General features: G+C 32.0%; 1 protein-coding gene across 2 annotated transcripts in view; it reads left to right on the top strand.

Moving 5' to 3' along the window:
- Positions 1-9,276: 9,276 nt before the first annotated feature.
- Positions 9,277-19,975, top strand: part of BRINP3 (BMP/retinoic acid inducible neural specific 3) — a 353,858-nt gene continuing 343,159 nt past the window's right edge. The window contains exon 1 of one of the 2 annotated variants that reach the window (XM_035010134.1): positions 9,277-9,512. In XM_035010134.1, coding sequence (XP_034866025.1) covers positions 9,277-9,512 — 236 coding nt within the window. The remainder of the gene's footprint in view (positions 9,513-19,975) is intronic. The other variant, XM_035010135.1, reaches the window with a different exon arrangement.

The following is a 19,975-nucleotide window of genomic DNA, read 5'->3' as shown; positions in this document are numbered from 1 at the left end:
TCAAATTTAATACTTGAGTTTGCCACTTTAGAAAAGCAATGCTTTTAAAATGATTTTCATCGTATCCAGGCATCTTTCCTGCCAAATAATACTATAAAATATACATTTTTAGTTGTAGTCTTGAGTTTTCACACTAGTTTTGCTAAAATAACACTTGCTAAAAATGATCTTCATATTCTTGTCATTATCTGGCATTTTTGAGGATATAAGAAAACTGACCTTAATTAAAAATTTATGATAGCATTTCAGCAAAATATTAAAAGGATCTCATTCTACTGAAATTTTATTATATGTCCCCTTTTGAGACACCAACTGTTTTATGCATGTTGGATTTTTTTTCCTTTTTTGTAACACTGTAATTTATAATAAGATTGTGTCATTAAGACTATTCGAGTAATCTTGCAATTTCTCTGAAGAACAGATAGGTAAATTAAATCAATCTGACCATGATTATACTTTTTAACCCACTAAATAATACATGTAATCTGAAAAAAAGTAGTTTTTCTGATTTTTTTAGTTTATGGTACATGTCTTTAAATATATGAAACTGAATCACATTTAGTTGATTAAACTATAACTTTCATTGAAAAATTAGATGAAGCAGATATGCTTTGAAAACTTATAATACGAAAACTTATATTATCAAAACCCATAATACTCAGATCACTTGCTTATAATAGACTGAGAAAAAACTTCCCATTTTAATTTTTAATTTTATTTTATATTTCTAGTATTTATATTTTCCATTTTATTTTATTATTTATTTATTTATTTATTTTAGAGAGAGAGGGGAGAGGGACTGAGGTAGAAAAAGAATCTTTTTTTTTTTCAAAGACTTTATTTATTTGAGAGAGAGAGGCAGCAAGAGAGAGAGGAAGCAAGAGAGCACGTGTGGTAGGGAGCAGCAGAGGGTGAGGGAGAAGCAGACTCTCCACTGAGCAAGAAGCCCGATATGGGGGTAGATCCTAGGACTCCGGGATCATGACCAGAGCCAAAGCAGATGCTTAAGCTTAATTAAGTCTGAGCCACTCAGGCGCTCCAGGAAGAGAAAGAATCTTAAGCTTCAAGCCCAATGTGGAACCAGACTCGGGGCTGGATCCCACGACCCTGAGATCATGACCTGAGCCGAAATCAAGAGTGGGACGCTTAACTGACTGAGCCACCCAGGTGCCCCTATTTTCCATTTTAAAATTTTATTTTGTTCAAGAGCATTTCATTGAATGGCAACAAAAATGCTAATAAATAACTTTAAATCTGCAATCAGTTCTGATTAAGTTGCAGTTTAGTGTAATAGGGAGAGCATGGTCTTCAATTTAGCTTCAAGACTATTGCCATTTAGTCCTTGCCTGCTGCATATTTATTCACCTTGAACCTCTGTCATCTAAACACGCTAAAGGTGATAATAATATATACTGCACTGTGTTGCTAGGAGGTGAAATAAGGAAATATTGGTAAAATGCTTGGCATATCAAAAGAGCTTGATAAAGGTAATTTTGTTGGGAAGAAAATAAAAATAGCATGCCATTTTCATCATCACTGTATTTTTTTTTCTCCAATGAAGTTTGGAAGGTTTTCAGTTAAAGTTATCCCTCGTATTTGACCTTTCAAAGGGGAAGGGGCAAGCTATTCAACTGCTGTTTCTATATTATTCTTTAAATTCAAGAGTGATAACATAGTAAAACATATACTGTACTTATTAGTGGGGAGAATTTATGTTTGACTTTACCTTTGAACTCTTATTCACTTGGTCTGTCTTTAGAAACCATGAATTATAGAACATAAATGAAAAGATCTGAAGTTTTTCACAATTATATGCATGATCCTGATAATTCCTTATCATTGAACTTAAAGTTAATAATTAATGATGCTTTTATATCCTTGTTCTTAATGTTTTTTTAATATCAAGAATGCTTTGCTTTGATACTACTTGAACATGTCATTTACATTCATGGTTTGGACACCTAGACCGTTACTTCAGGACTCCATTTTCCTCCTTCCTCAACTATAAAAGCTGTTGTCATCCTGAGGTATAGCTCAGATGCAAAGTCCTCTGTAAAGCTTTCTTCTTTCCACATAGAAGGAGTTTTCTTAATCTTGCCCTCCACATCACATTAATTACACCTCAATTTAGTACTTATTTAATCACCATTTATTCATTCACTCAACCAATACTTACTAAGCAACTTTATTTCAGGTACTTTGCTAACTGTACCCTGTTGTCATTAAAATAAAAATAATTATTGTCCTTCTAAAACTAACTGGAGGTAGGGGAGATATGCAGCCAAGAAGACAAAATATACACATAAATATACAAAGTAAATGTGTTATAATAGGTGACATACTGGGATCATGAAATAAGAACAACCAATCTTGAAGAGTCCCAGAAAGCTTTGTGGAGAAATGACAATCTAGTCTGAAGTTCAAAGAGGTAAGGGTTGGGCAGGTGAAGGGATCCAAGTAGGAACAATAGTTCAGGTAGAATAAATTGCATATGCAAAGATGCTGAAGAAAGGGAGAAAGTGGATGAATTTCAGGAATGAAATGATGACCGAAGCATAATTTGAGAATTATGGTGGCATACACAGGGGAAAGACACAGATGAAGAACTAAGTAAGGGAAGATAATTTTATACATTATCTTAAAGAGTTTGGATGTTATCCAGAGGGCAAATGACACAAAATCGTAAGTGGGGGTAAAAGAGTTATATGCTCAGATTTAACTTTATAGCAAGATAACTCTGTAGTAAAAAACAAAAACAAAAACAAACAAATTGGGGAGAGCTACATGGGTGTTAGGAAGACCAATTATAAAACTATTGTAGCATTCCAGAATGAGGCTATGGTGGTAGTGTTGGGGTACAAAATGACCCACTCAAATGAAGTGGGTGTGGAAAGAAAGTGATAGATTTGATTCTTGGGAGGAACTTGGGAATTGATTGGGTATATGCAATGAGTGAGAAGGTAGAGGAAAGTAAGATTTTAGCTTAAAACTCTGGAAAATAGTATGGAACTTCCTTAAAAAGTTGAAAATAGAGCTACTTTATGACTCAGCAATTGCACTACTAGGTATTTACCTCAAAGATACAAAAGTAGTGATCTGAAGGGTCATGTGCACCCCAATGTTTATAGCAGCAATGTCCACAATAGCCATACTATGGAAAGAGCCCAGATGTCCATCGACAGATGAATGGATAAAGATGTGGTATACATATACAATGGAATAATATTCAGCATAAAAAACAATGAAATCTTGCCATTTGCAGCGACATGGATGGAACTAGAGGGTATTATGCTAAGCGAAGTAAGTCAATCGGCTAAAGACAATTATCATATGATCTCACTCATATGTGGAATTTAAGAAACAAAACAGGATCATAGAATAAGGGAGGAAAAAATAAAACAAGATGAAATTAGAGAGGTAGACAAACTGTAAGAGACTCTTAATCATAGGAAACAAACTGAGGGTTGCTGGAGGGGAGTTGGGTGGGGAGACGGGGTAACTGGGTGATGGACATTAAGCAGGGCATGTGATATAATGAACACTGGGTATTATGTAAGACTGATGAATCACTGAATTCTCTCTCTCAAACTAATAATACACTGTATATTAATTATTAGTGATTATTAGTGATTCATGAATTCAAATAAAAAAGAATTTGGCTTAAAGATTTCAATATATGGAAGTATCATTTATGAGATAAGGAAACCAGAAAGAGAAAAAAATGAAGAATGTTGATTTTTAGTTGATAGAGGTATTGGTTTCTAAGAGATTACCATAGGCCATGTGTTCTGCCTCACATAAAGCCTTCCTCATTTGATTTTAAGTTTCTGAGGACCAAAGCAGTATTTTTATTTTATTATTATTTTTTAAAAGATTTATTTATTTATTTTAGAGAGAAAGAGAATGCACACATAGGCACGCATGAGCTGGGGGAGGGGCAGAGAGAGAGGGAGAGAGAATCTCTAGCAAACTCCCTGCTTGAGAGTGGAGCCCTGTCATGGGGCTCAGATCCCACAACACTAAGATCATGACCTGAGCTGAAACAAAGAGTAGGCCACTCAACAGTCTAAGCCACCCAGGTGCCCCTTAAAGCACTATTTTTAATGATACCTGTCAACCAGCTTCATACCAAAATGTATCAGGGTGTTTTGCACATTGTAAATGAGAACTAATATTTACTTTTTTATTGTGGTTTTCTTTATTAGTAATTCTACTAAAAAGAAATATAAACTATAACTATTTGGAAAAACTATTGAAAATTTACAGTTAAAAATATATTTTAACACTTCCATCGTTCATTTACTTATACAGTGTTTATTTAGTAGATATTTACTTCAGACCCAACATTTATTCTAATATGTAATAAAATACCATATATAATATGGTATGATAATATAATAATATACTATATGTTTTAATAGATTCTGGGAGCATTATATACAAATATATTTATTTTCTAATAATAAAAAATATTCTAATATTTATACTTTAATAAAATAATATATATTCCTTTAGATTATTAAAGAAGACTGTGGCTTTTTAATAAATGCAATCATTTTAGGAATTGGAAACTTTATTTTGAAGATTTAACTTTTTATACTTACAAAATCCAATATTAGTGATTCATGAATATTAAGGAGCTATTTTATAGTGCAGTGTAGCAGTTGCTGAAGATGAGGAATATGGAAAATGGGTGTATTATCTGCAGCAAAGGAGTCAATTTTCCTTAGACCCTTGCTCCATAAAAAAATATGGGATTGAGAAAGAGAGTAGAATATGTGGTAAAACGTAAATAATTGGTAAATGTGGCTGAAGGATATATGTGTTTACTGTACTAGCCTCTCAACTTTCCTGTAGGTTTTAAATTTTTCAAAATTAAAGAAAAAGAAATCTCTTTGACACAATTATTTTATGAAGCTTCTTTGCATATGCAAGATTGTAAGTGGGTTTTATTTCCTGAGAAACTATTTTGAACATGTTAGCAACAAAAATCAGTTCAAATGCAAACCTAAAAGAAGGAATTATATAGTATGCAATATTAATTGTTCAACAAATAGTAATAATTAGTTTTGAACATTCAACTAGATATTAGATCATGTGGTCTAAAAGATGAACCTCTATGACATGACCCACCAATCTAAAGGATATTAAGTCTTAGTCAATAATTCATAATCTTCTATCTTTGTAATTTCCGTTATATTAGAAATTCATTTATAATATTATAGGAAATATTTTATAAGTTCCATTATTTTATGAATTTCAAATACATATGATATGCCAGTATTTTATTTTATTTATTTTTTATTTTTTATTTTTTTAAGATTTTATTTATTTATTTGACAGAGAGAGACACAGCGAGGGAGGGAACACAAGCAAGGGGAGTGGGAGAGGGAGAAGCAGGCTTCTTGCTAAGCAGGGAGCTCTATCCCAGGACCCTGGGATCATGACCTAAGCCGAAGGTAGATGCTTAACGAATGAGCCACACAGGTGCCCAGATATGCCAGTATTTTAGATAAAAATAATGCACTGCCACCCTGGAATAGGATTAAGGAGAGCTAATGAGGAGAAATATTTATTATATACTAGAATATATATTATATATATTATATATAACATGTTACATATTATTTTATGTATTTATTATATGCTTTATGCATACTACTATATATGTAACTTCCTTTGGTGTGTTTTCTTCTGCACGAACTTTTTGAGTATTTGCAAGTAATAAAGTAGTGTGAGTTGATAATGTTCTCACCAAATTTTATTTGGTGAGAATTTGGTATAAGAGAAGGCCATGTACTAAATACCTATTTTTTTTCAATATTTACTGCTTCCTCTTAATTTTTGAAAAGAAAAACTTGATCAATACCATTTTTAATTAAATGACACTTTTTAAATATGAACTCATGTTTTTTTGTTTTTTTAATGTTTTGTTGTTTTTTTTTTTTAATTCATAAAAGACACCCTTACATGTTTCAGAATATACTGTGCATTGACATTGTAGTTTCTTCAGTTGGCCTCTTAGGTACTTAGTCAGAAATAGTAAATTCAAGATCATTTTGGCATTTCCTTACACTCCAGGGTGTGAAATTGGTGAATTCACTTATTAGTTTAATAATTCTTACTTCCTTTCATTGGGCCTCATGATTTCCCTTCCTTAGTAATACATCTAAGTGTAGCTGTTTACTTCAGTAGTGACGTCCAAGATTCCTCAAAAGAACCCTACTCACTACTTTTGAAATTGGCAATTTATGTCATAAACTCATCTCTCACACAAGGGTAAATATTGTTATTAATCAAAACCAAATAAAGGAACCAATTCAGGCCTTTCAGGATAATTTAAAATTTACTACTCATTTACAAATATGCATTTATCTGCTTTTGTAACAAACTAGGTGAATGAAGTCCTTTTTTTTTTTTTTTTTTTTTGGTGAACATTGAGTCTAATGACCACTTGTCCTAAGATCTTTGGAAGCATACATCCTTGCCTTAGTGTATTCTAACACTACTTTTCTCCCTGTTTTGTAACTCTTAAAGTCAGTTTCTCATAGGTGGCTTGAGTTGAAATGTCGGGTATCATAGTTTGGTTATTGTTCATGTATTTATTTATTTATTTATTTATTTATTTATTTATTTATTTAAGATTTTATTTATTTATTTGACAGAGATAGAGAGCACAAGTAGGCAGAATGACAGGCAGAGGGAGAAGGAGAAGCAGGCTCTCCGCTGAGCAGGGAGCTGGACGTGGGGCTCGATCCCAGGACCCCAGGATCATGATCTGAGCCGAAGGCAGCCGCTTAACCGAATGAGCCACCCAGGTGCCCCTACTGTTCATGTCTTTAAAAAAGACCTTATAATTATAATGATTTCAAGAGATCCCCAAAATTAATATAAATTTGGACAGTATTGATATTCTCATAATATCATTGCTAATAAACTTTCTTTCAGAAAAAAAAACATTACTGAACAGAAGTAGGAGCATGTAGCCAAATCAGAAGTAGAAGAAACAGAAATAATTAAAACCTAATACTAATATTTTAGGTATTTCCCCCACACATAATACAAGAAAATCTTGCCATTTTCTTCTGTGTTAGGATTAGGAACTATGACAACCATGAAACATCTTCAACACATTTGGTAAAGAAAAGAGTAAATAGAGTGGTTCTGACCAATTATATATTGAAAAATCACAGAATTTTAGAGACCTTATATGCCATCCAAGTCAGTTGTATACTACTTTCTCAATGCTGTGTGTCTTACAAAATCATGTGCTGGAGCAAAAAGAGTTAGGTTTAATTTTATGGTATATAATTATATGATATCATATCAGTATGAAATATACTTTGAAGCATTCCTAATGTCCTTCCAACATTCTAGGCACTATGCTAGATGCTTTACATAAGAAAATATAACTTTTTTGTAATAATGTTTAAATGTTTCTCGTTTGAATATATTTGATCAGCAGAATAAAATTATGTGTTTAAAAAAGATAAATATTTATTAGTCATAAGGGGATTATACTATGCCATTAAACATAGTAATAATTCTTAGTTATGAATATAAATGAAATATATTAATTTTAAGATAAGTGGTATAGTTCCCACACAAGAAACAATATCTAAAAGTACTTATTTTCTTAATCAGCATTAAAAATTATGTATTGAATCATTTTTAGTGCCACATTTATACAAATAATTGATGGAGATCCTGAAACTCCCAACTAATATTCCAAAAACATTTCTAGTATATTATGTCATCCTTTATTATGATAAACAATTTTTAAAGTGTCTTTACTTGTAAGACTTCTGTTGTTGTTTATAAAAGAGGGCATTGTTTAATCATCACAGTAGAAAAACTCACATGATTGGGGCAACTCATAACAGGATGTGGGCATTGGTCCTTCTAATTGTGTGGTGTGTATGACTGGATCAGATGACTTAGGTCAGTCATATTGTATCACTGTTTGAAATACTTTTATAGTTGTGAAATTATTGCTGTATGCCTTTCATATGTAAATAGTATAGGATTAAATTAGGAATTATAGGGTTATAACCAGAAAGCAAATTAAAAATATCAATCGCCTTACCCAAACACCAGGGAAATATGACAACTATTATAATTAAATATTTTATTTTTGATTGCTTTCTAAAGAGATTTTGTTGACTAAAAACTCTCACAATCAAAACTTTTTCATTAGTCAGAATTTATATACTGCATAGTTCTATGTGCTATAAATAATGATATTGGAAAAGATTGGTGAAGATGGAAAGTAAAATTGAATTCAAATATTTGTAGAATATTTTGTGTAGCATATAGACATTGCATCAGATGCTTTGTGTAAAGTCATTTATACTATACCACTTTGGGATTGCACCTCCTGGTACTTTATTTTTGAATGTGTATAAAATTAATGTATGTGGTTTCATAGTTTATGTATAATCTGCATTGTCTTAGATTTGTGCATATATGAATTTTGTAGGTATGCCTGTTTATCTCATGAATTAGACACGGATGCACCTTTAAGTTTTGTAAAGGTCCTAGAAATAGTTTAATCATGATTCTGCTTTAATAATCAAGGAAGTTTGTCCTTAATAGAATAATGGAAAAAAAAATTTGAGAAAACACACAGATCTCCCCTCCTACCCATCACCCCCACACATCCATCCATCCATCTATCTATATATAGAGATAGATAATTGATAGGTAAACAGACACACATACATATATAAACACAATAATTTATTTATGTATTTTTAGGCCCACAATTTTATTCCTTTCAGTTCCTGAATATCTTTAATTCATTTTTAAAGCATTTTTTCTTGAGCAAGTAAACAATAGAACACACTTAATATTAAAATTCATAGCACAATTTATGAGATAATTAAACATATTCAATATTTATTTTGAAAGCATCCAATGTTATAGACACATAAGCAAAAAAGTATTTGTCCAAACCAGTTGTGGCTGTATGACGCTGTCATGACCAAGTCTGTTACGACTCAGTGACTTATTTTCCAATGAATACAGAAGGACACAAAGTCTGAAAGACATAGAGCTTCGGAAGAAAAAGATATTACTTTGTTTTACTTAGTATTCACTTCCACTATCATGTAATTTGAAACAAATGATATTAGATTTAACCAAAAAGGAATTTCCCACCTCAGCACCTGAATTGCTAGAAAAGAATCTTCTAGGGGCTAACTAATTGCCTGTGTATTTTGTCTAGGTGTTGAGGGAAAGCTAAGAGAATGAAGGCTCTAAATCCCCAGTGGAAGCATGATATGGCGGAGCAGAGCTGGTGCTGAATTGTTCTCTCTGATGGCTCTATGGGAGTGGATAGCCCTGAGTCTTCATTGCTGGGTTTTAGCGGTTGCTGCTGTTTCGGATCAGCATGCCACAAGCCCCTTCGACTGGCTCCTCTCTGATAAGGGACCCTTCCATCGCTCACAGGAATACACAGATTTTGTGGACAGAAGCCGGCAGGGATTTAGCACAAGATACAAGATATACAGGTATGAAGCAAAGGGAAAGCAATTTTAGAGCTATCTTCCTTGAAAGTTGCATGTAATTAAGTTTCTCTAAGGGAAAGTTTCAGACGGGAAAGGGTTATTACCAGAAGGGTTATTATTTACCATTCACAAGTACTGTTTTCTTGTTATTTAAAAGTATTTCTTATAAATGTAACAAGCTATTGAAAACAAATAATAAGAATTAAAAAAACCCAAGAAACTAGTAATGGTGACTGGTTGTGCATCACTCTCAAATTCTAGGAATGTTACACTTCACTCCCTAAAGTAAATTCTAATTAACTTTGAGGTTGAGTTTATCATTTTAAATAGCCAAATGCTTCAATGAATTTTCCTGAGATTCCTTTCTACCTTATACCATGCTATGTTACCTTTTTTTTTTTTAGTTTAAATGGAAATGGTATCTTCTACTAGTCACTGAGAAGTTAAGTCACCTCATTCTTTTTCCCCTTAAAGGTAAAAAGGGGAAAATGAAGATGGGTTAAAAAGAAGTAGCAGATAAATGTGACATGCCAGCAAAGGCCAGGAAAAAGGAGGGGGTTGAGATATATGGCCTTTAACTTTTACTGTTCTTATATATTTGAATCTAAATAAGTTACACGAAAAGAGTCATATATTAAGTCTAACAGACTGCCTGCTTTCCCCAAGCCCAGTGAATCCATTAAATAGAAGAATGTACAAATGGCTCCCTGAATGGATTAGATTGTATTGATCTTTGCCATAAAGAATGTTTTATATAAAGTTATCAGTTCGGTTTGTTTCTTCATGATAGAAATTTACAATTCCGAGCAGTTGGTTTTAGCATTTATGTAGAAGCAAAACTGAGCACTGTATTTTTATGTCTGTATCTATGTAGATACTGTTATATAAATATTTTATTTTATGTTGTATGTGCACCAGAGGGCACTGTGCTTCTGGTCTGTGGGTAGTCTTTTATACAGCATTGCGAGAAATTTATAAATCCTATCAGCAGTGCATATTTACAGAACAGACTGAAGGTACTGAGCAAGTTCCATGAAATCACACTGCTCTATGTGTGTGTGTGTGAGTGTGTGTGTTTAATAAGAAATCCCTTAGTCTAGGCAGTCAGAGCATGGTCACAAGTCTATAAAAAGATTTATCCTAATTTTAAAAAAATGACATGACAAATATTAAAGATTTTCTTTCTGAAATGCAGCAGGAAATAGTCAATATAATATGATTCTAGCTTATTCCTTTTTACATGTGTTTGTTGGTTTAGCCAGATTTCCTTTACAAATTGTGTGGAGCTACTTGAATTTAAGATTGTAAGAATGTCTAATATTTCAGCATCTTGCAAGAGGATTTTTAACAGTCTGTCAAACAAACTAACCCAGAGCGTGTCTCCATGATCTATTGGCATCTCTGGGAGGTCTGAGGTGTTGTCTTGTGTGTGATTGTTTGGCTCAGCTTATTGGTCGATGAGCTGTGAGTTGGAAACATGGCTTGACATGTCTTCAGAGGTTCTAAGTTGAATGAAACAGTCATTATTTGGATCGTCATAGTGAAAGGTAATGAAAAATAATGCCTTGGGATGTGTTTGCAAAGCTCATATATAACCTTTAGTCTTTACGGGACTGTATTCTTAAAGACCTTCATTAGCCCTATACTCCTCATCCTTCCCATGTTTTTGCCTTTGGGTTTTGAATAAATATGTATTGGACTTGTCTGTTTATAAACAATGGAATACAACATCCCTTTAGCCCTGCCAAGAGCAGGCTATAACTTCTTATGTTACCTTTGAAACATTGCCTAATGATGCTATATTTGTTGATGGTTGCTATACAATGAACAATATAATATATTTATGAGGGTTCCTTTTGTGTCAGAACAGTGAGATATTTCATTTATCCAACTAGTATTTACCTAAAATTCAGAGAATTCTATCCACCTATGCATCCATTATAATGGGTCAGCAGTTTTCCTGGTGAAGTTAAACTTGTTTCTGAGATATTAGAGAATCTCAAATCTAAGGATTAAAATAACTTTTTGTTGTTGTTTTTACTTTTAAAAGTATTTGTCTTAAAAAATAATTATTATAGACTTTATCTTTTATAAATGTTTGCCCTGAAATAATTTGTATTGAAGAGACACAGCTGGAAAATTAATATTTTTCCATATTAAGTGCTAGATTAACCATTTTAAAAGACCACATAATTTCAAAAAGTGATCAGCCAAATTCTACTAGTGTTTATTATTACTGCCATAAGCTCCTTCATGTGGGGTGTTGCATTGATATAGTTTCTGAAAGGCATTAGTTCTCAATATAAAACCTATTAAGCCTGTTAAAATAACTAGGTCAAATCTCTTTCACTTGTCTTCATTTTATCTCCTTAGCCACCAACATACTTTTCTTTTCACCTCAAATATAGAACAGATAGATCATAACCATTGAACATTATTATTAGGATCATGATCAAGACTTAGAGGAAAAAAATGTGCCATTATTTTTTCGACAAAGTGCATTTTTGTCAACTAACAAGGCTTATATTTGTTATAATTATAAAGAATTTTTAGATTTTGTTCTGACACAACACTATGACTTAAGAAATGATTATTTTATGAGTAGATCATTGAATTGGAAGATCTAGAATGAACTTGTTAACACTTGTTACTTGGTTAACACTAAAAATTGGGTTTTTAGCTATCTTTCCCTCTTAGCTGAAGATTGATAATAGAACCTAAGCATAGGTATTTTAAGTACTCTCACTTTTAGAAAATGGGCTATGCTGGGAGAAATTTTGTCCACTCGAAAGTGTAGAATAGTAGCACATTTGGTCCCTTAATAAGTTGGAGCCATGTAATTAGTTATTATGTTCTAGAAATACCCTTAGGCACTGTGGCTACCAGCAAATGCATAATTTGTTCCAGGCCTGGAGATTCTCATTCTTTTCATAAATTATAAGAGCTCTGGACAAGGAACTCACTTTAAGTAACTCAAACTCAGAGTTATCTTGAATCAGAGCTGTAAGTTCTATGGGCATAGGGAGGTGATTTTTATTTCCATAAAAGAAACAGTTCACACATGTAGATCTTCAAATATGGTGATACAACGTAAAAGCCCTTTTTCTCTTTGCCAAACTTCTAATATTCTTTAAGCACATTTACAAGTGAATCATAGGGAAAATTCTGATTTTTTTTATAATCTTCCAAGATAATATAAAGATATGTCCTATTACTACAATTAAATTCCTTGAAACAATTTTTCAAAACAAAATTTGAGTGAGAATAAGACACAATTGAAATAAATGCTAAATGCTGTGCTTTGCTGGTTTTCGTGGTCATGTTCTCTGAAAAAAAATTATATTTAAAAAATACTGTGCAAAGGACAAGATAGTCTAGAAAGATAAACAAATGTATGGACATTTCGTATATGACAGGGGTATATGAAATAATCTATGGAAAAGGGTGAGCTTTTGAATAAATGGTATGTAATTTGGGTATCCATATGAGGAAAGCAGAAATCAGATCCTTTCCTCGTACCATATATACAGATCTACTTTCTATGGAATAAGGATCTACATAGAGAGGGAAAAATGTTGTTTCTAGAAGAAAACATATATTTTTGGAAGAAAACATGTATTTCATGATATTGGGATATGTAAGAATTTCTTAAAACACCAGACATTAAACATAAAAAAGATACTGATCAATTCAGGTATACTTTATATATATATATATATATATGTTATATAACATTAACAGGAACATAGCCACTCGTAGCAACATAGATGAATCTCCAAACAGAATGTTAAGTGAAAGAAACTGAACACAGGAAAAATTTGCACACAATATGATTCTGTTGTAAGAAATTCACAAAACTAAATTATATTATTTAGAAATGCATATGTAGAGATGGTTGATAAACCTAAAGAAAAGCAAGGAAATGACTATAACAAAAATCAAGGTAGTGATTATCTCTATGAGGAAGTAAGAAGGATAGTATTTTTAGCATAGAACATGGGGGATTTCTAAGAAAATGACAATACTGAATTTCTTAAAATGGGTGATCATTACACCGGTGTTCTTTAGATTCTAAATATTTATTTTAGACCATTAGTCATATAGTATTTTATATTTCACAATATAAAAAAATTTAAAAGTAAGTAAATATTGTGTTAGCTTTGAATTGAAAAAATGAAATCCTCAAGTTAAGTAAATTAATTTTTTCCTTTGAATTGTTCCTAAATTCAATATTTATGATTAAGGTTTATTAAACTCATAAGTTTTATAGAAATATTTAGTTATAAGAGCAGTATATGCTCCATTATAGTTTAGTATCTATACATGCATTCATGTGCAAAAATAAAATTTTTGCTTGTTTGTTGTTTACAAAGACCTTACATATTTTTATATGTGATTTTTGCTATAGCCTTTCATTGATGGCATTATTATTATTTTTAGAAGATTTTGTTCATTTATTTGAGAGAGGGAGAGAGTACGAGGGGGGCAGGGTGAGGGGCAGAAAGAGAGAAAAAGAGGAGAGAGAGAGAGAGAGAAAAGTGGACCCCCTGCTGAGCAGGGATCCTGACTTGGGGCTCTATCCTGGGTCCTGACTCAGAGCTTGATCCCAGGTCCTGACTTAGGGCTCCATCCCAGGAGCTGAAGGGATATGCTTAACTGACTGAGCCACTTAGGTGCCCCCCCATTGATTATTATTATATCAATTTCAAAAAGCTAGCATTCAGAGATTTTAAATAATATGTTTACAAACAACAAACATTAAAAAACTTATTATTTCTAATTCAAATTCAATGACCATTTTACTACAATTAAAAAAAAAAAAAAAACAGAAACAAAAATAAAAGCCCCCAAAGATAATTGACTAACTTGTTAATATTCAAAAACCAAATCCATTGTACCACTCTTGTTTCTCTGTTTGCATATATTAGTCAGCTTTGCTCAGTAAATATATCCTTCTATCTAATATGCATTCTCTGTTGCCAGAGACCTAATAAAATTGTGTTAGACTGTTGCATTTAAGATTTCCAACGTGTCTGGCCTCCCCTTCTCAACAACCTTGTGTATTACCTCTCTCACTGACTTTGGGCTTGGCCATCCATGTTGCTTCAGTTGATGGGACATCAGCAAGTATGATGCAGGCAATATCTTATGAAGTGCTTGTTGCCCTGAATTTTATCTGAAACTACTCTGTGAAGAGGTTCCCTCTAGACCAATAGAGGAGCTGAAGCCACATGGAGCAAAGGAGAACCAGACCAGTTGATGTTCTCTGGACCTGATAGGTATCAGACAGAAACAATCACTGGACAAGTAGTGAGGCCATTTTAAAATATTCAGCCCAAGCCAAACTGGTAGAAAACTGAAAATACATGAGTGCCCCTAGGCATAGGAGTAGAACCATCCTGCTGAGCTCAGCCAATATTGCTCATTCATTCACAGACTCATCAAAACAAACAAACAAACAAACAAACAAACAAACCAAACCAAAACAAAACAAAACAACTTGTTTTAAGCCTCTAACTTTGGGGAAGGTTTCCATGTACCATATGTAATTGATGAAAGTATTTTTTATCAGGAATATAAATTGGACAGGTATTTATTAATGATACCATAAATCATATGAAATGGTAAAGATAGCATTTATTATAAAGAGCTTCTTTATTTAAGGATGCATACATTTTTAAATGAAAAAGCCTAAGAGGATTCTAGCTTAAAATGTCTTTCTTCCAAATAGCAATTCTTGACACAAACACTTTACATTTCCTCCTAAAGGACTATGAATCCATGGAAGGAGGTGAAGGTGGGAGGAGGATAAAAACTCATAACAACACAAGATTATAGTTGACACTTTATTTTCTGCCAAACTACGAAAGGCATTTCAATAGTTATAAGAATCAGTGATTAGCAAACATATTTAAATGCGTTAAGATAGAGCAAGCCAAATAATCTTGAAAGGTGATAGTTACTTGAAATGTAGTTGGGAGCTACATACTCAACTACCTACTCAGAAACCCGGAGTTGGCACTTAGTAGAAACTATGCAGCCCTCTCTCTATTGCAAGACCTTGCTTTGTGATATAACCAGAGTATAAATAATTGGTTTCTTTCTTTTTTTTCCAAGTTTTTATTTAAATTTCAGTTAGTTAACATGCAGTGTAATATTAGTTTCAGATGTAGAATTTAGTGATTCAATACTTAAATGATTTCTCTCTTTCTTAACATGTTTTAAAATGGTAGTTCCCTAAAATAATATGGTAGATAGAGAGTTCCCAGTTAAGTATGACCCATATAATATGTGGGACATACTTATACTAAAACAAATCATTCATTGTTTATTTAAATTGCAGTTTAACTGGTTGTGATGTATTTTATCTGCTCTATCTGGTAACTCTATGAGGAAAAAGATGATTACTGACATTGATGATTATGTATTAATGACAAGGCTTCTCAGAAGTAAATTAGGAATAAAAAGAGAAAGAGCCCTGAAGGTAGTCAATAGAGTTTCTCATGGACTTTTTTTGTTCATCCTGTCAGAGAAATTAGTGTCAGGGAAACTTGCATTAGATGAAGACAGCTACACACTGACAGTTAAGCCCAAACTTCTACCTACCAGTGCACTCCAGCAAACGAAGAGCAAGTGGGAAAAAGTGACTCATATACTGTCTCTTAGCAAACTCTATGTATTGATAGAGCTCTCCATTCTCTATCACATAAAGTAAGACAGTAATAGCACCTTTGGGTTTGCAGTATATGACAGAGTGCATGTCGCATTGGAGGGAGACCATGCTCACAGGAGGAATAAAGGACCAAATAAAAAACTGGCAGAACAAAAGGAATAAAAAAATTACCATAAAAATTCAGTGGGAGAGATGACCTCTTTATGATTCCCCCCTCAATTGCATATATACAAGTATTACACACATGTATACTTTGTCTGTCTTCTCCATATGTTGTAAGAAACTGGAATCTACAAAACAGAAGAGATGGTAAGAAAAAATCTGAAAAGAAAAGGGAATTGAGTAAGATAGCATAATAATGCAAATAAATCAAATGCATCAATAAGAGTAAAATTTACATTAAAGACCATTACACACAGTAAGTGTAAAAATTGCAAGGATGGTTATAAAATTGCATGGAAATGTTAAAATATAATTCTTGGAGGATACAATATTTAACCTGAAAGATCATGATTAAATCACATGGGTCTAATAAGCTCAATTGATAAAAATAAATACCTAAAAGAAAAACCACGTTAAAGGCAGTAATATCTTAAAAAATTTTTAAGTGAAGAGTCAAAATTTATATTTACTTAGATTCTGAAAGTAGAAATGGGAAAAAATAAGATTAAATGTCATTGCAAGCCTTAAGGGTAACAACTGGTGTTTACAAAAAGCATCATCTATATCTTAAAATTTACTGCTACATATAAAAACAAACATAAAAATGAAAATGATAAATATAACTTAAGACAAGGTGACTGCAGAAAAACAAAACATATGGTCAATGTAATGAATGTATGTATGTCAAGGCCTAAACATAATTACTGCATTTGGATTAAAACATTTATTTGATTATGCTACTATTAGTTATTTAAAACAAAATTACACCTAACATAAAAGCCAAAAAGATGATCAATTAATTCTCTTACAATCCATATAATATTATCTAATGAGTGGTATATTATACTAGACCTTCTAAAGGAAGTTAAAAAAAAGTAACTGTCACATGAAATTTTAATCTACCATTCTTATTCTTCATGGATGAAATAGATCTCACACACACAAAAGCAGTGTAGGAGTGGGAAAAAGCAGATAACTTGAGTATTGAATCTAGTACAATTGTATCATATATACAATCGTACATGCTGAACATGTAATGCTAAACATGATATACTTCTTAAACACATATATGGGATATTTATGAAATTTTATTTATTTTAGTGCACGCAAAAATTTACAACACAATATACCCTTACATTTTAGAGTTTTTGAAATCTTACCGCATAGCTTTAAATTAGTTATTTTGAATATAAATTTAGAGAAATTAACTACTTGCTCACAAAATGGTAAATTCAGATTTTTAATGACATTAAATATGATTTTACTCTAAAATATATTTAATACTATGAGAAATTCTTTCATACTCCTTCAAATACAAAGTTAAATAAAACAAACAAAAAACTCCAAAACTCAAAAGTATAAAGTACAGCTCAAATGATTTCTCTATGATTTTACTTTTTTAAACTATAAACCTGTGGAATATAAAGATTTTAAGTACATGTATCTAAGTGTTTATCTTTGGTTGGAAAGTTTTATAGACTTATTACATTTTTCTGTAATAAGTATGTGTGATTCTATGATCAGGAAAGATACTTAATGTCATTAAAAATATTAAGATCAGACACACTTGAAAAACAACTTCAAATTATTAACAGTGAAATAATTAGAATTTACTGGGATTATTTAAATAAAAGTTAAGAATAAAGTTTAAAAAATGAAGCACATTCTCTCTTTGAGTCTTCACACTTATTTTCAAAGTAATTATAATAAAACAACTTTATATCGCAAAGAACTATAAGTCAGCAATGTTTAATGGAACAGAGAGTGTAGACAAGAAAAAGGAAAAACATAGAACTAAATACTGTGTTTTCATTATGTGAATGTGCTTTCATATATGACTTCATTTACTTCCCCAAACAACCCTAATATAATGATTCCCATTTTACAGATTAACAAATAAAAACATAAAACTGTTGTCTTTTTTTTTTTCCTCACTCCTAGTATCCCTGAAGGTCTCTTTCATTGTACTCATTCCATTGCACTAAAATCACCTGTTAACTCCCTGAACCGTGAATGCCTTCAAGGCAGGACTTTTCCATCTTTTTATTTTATTTCTATTTCCTTATTATCATTATTATTGTATTTTTTTTTTTAAGATTTTATTTATTTATTTGGCAGAGAGAGACACAACGAGAGAGGGAACACAAGCAGGGGGAGTGGGAGAGGGAGAAGCAGGCTTCCCGCGGAGCAGGGAGCCCGATGTGGGGCTCAATCCCAGGACCCTGGGATCATGACCTGAGGCGAAGGCAGACGCTTAACCACTGAGCCACCCAGGTGCCCCTATTATTCTATTTCTACATTTTTATCCATCTTTATATTCCTGGAGCAAACCAGTTGCTCATTCGTCAAAGATGTAGGCTTTACATTTGGGGCTGCTTGGTCTCAAAACCAGTGCTTATGCCATTGAAGATCCCCTCATGACTGTGAGTAGGGAGACATGAATTGTTTTCTGTCTTTGTTACTGACCAACTAGGCTACCTCAGATTTTATAAGTTAATTTCTCAGACTTCAGTATCCTTTTTTTGTAAAATTAAGGGTGCACTAGACCTCTAAAGATCCTTTGAGTTATGAAGTTCCATGCTTGTAATCTCAAAAGTAAAATGGGAAAGTATCAGAACAAGTAGATAAGCTTAAAGCTTAAAAAAAAATCAACTGTGGTTAATTCTGCTATGTGTATTATTCCTTCTTTTGCAAAAGTTGTTTATAAATATTTTTTAAAAAGTAAAATCTGAGAATCTTTTATATTACTCTGTGTTTATACATACTTAAGTATCAATTTTGTAATAATTTCCCCCCTACACGCCACCCAAATTTTTTTCTATTTCTTATATGTTCTATTGAAGAGGCTGTAATGAAGGAAGCTATTTTTCCTAGTTGGTTGACTTTCTACAAATCATTCCATTAGTCTTGTAGCACACTTTATAGTACAATGATAAATTAGGGAGAATATTTTAGATAGTGATTTTATATATAAATAACCTAAATTTATTTGATAGTTAATATTTATTCAACACCTCTATTTAGTTACATCTCTAATTTTGAGATTAAACCATATAATAAATTTAACATTTTATTATTTAATTCTAATTTACAATCAAATATACATATGAATTCATACTTTAAGTGTCCTTTGCCTTTATTGGGAAAATGTTAGTAAGAAATAAAATCAAAATATTAAGTCAAGGCTTTAGGATTTATAATTGACTTTCAGAAAAGCCAGTTCTTAATGGAGATTGTATATAATTTCATGATTATAAATAAAAGGCATGCTTTGTCATAATTTCTATAATTTATAAGTAATCATTTTTAGTCTAATAGTGCATTCATGCTTGTTGCTATTAAAATAAGAAAATGAACAGGACTGCCAGTTTACAGAATTATTTACAGGACAGGAAATAACAATGCTGATTTTTTGGCATTCACACATTATTTTGCCCTCTGTAGTTCCACCTTACCAAATCCTTCATGTCATCTCTGTGGTCTTCTTCCAAATAAAATTGTCAAAATTATCAGTATTGTTTTCTTTTGGTATCACTGTTCTGGGGCTTTTGAATTGTTAATATGTATTTTTTTTAATCAAGCACTACTCCAAAAATACAAGGTTTAAAAATTGAGGGGGAAAATAAACCAA

Source organism: Mirounga leonina, unplaced genomic scaffold (genome assembly GCF_011800145.1).
Source record: "Mirounga leonina isolate KUSES-001 unplaced genomic scaffold, KU_Mleo_1.0 Mir_154, whole genome shotgun sequence".
NCBI classification, from domain to species: Eukaryota; Metazoa; Chordata; class Mammalia; order Carnivora; family Phocidae; genus Mirounga; species Mirounga leonina.
The sequence above is the reverse complement of the archived record's forward strand: the minus strand, read 5'-3'. Positions and strand labels throughout refer to the sequence as shown.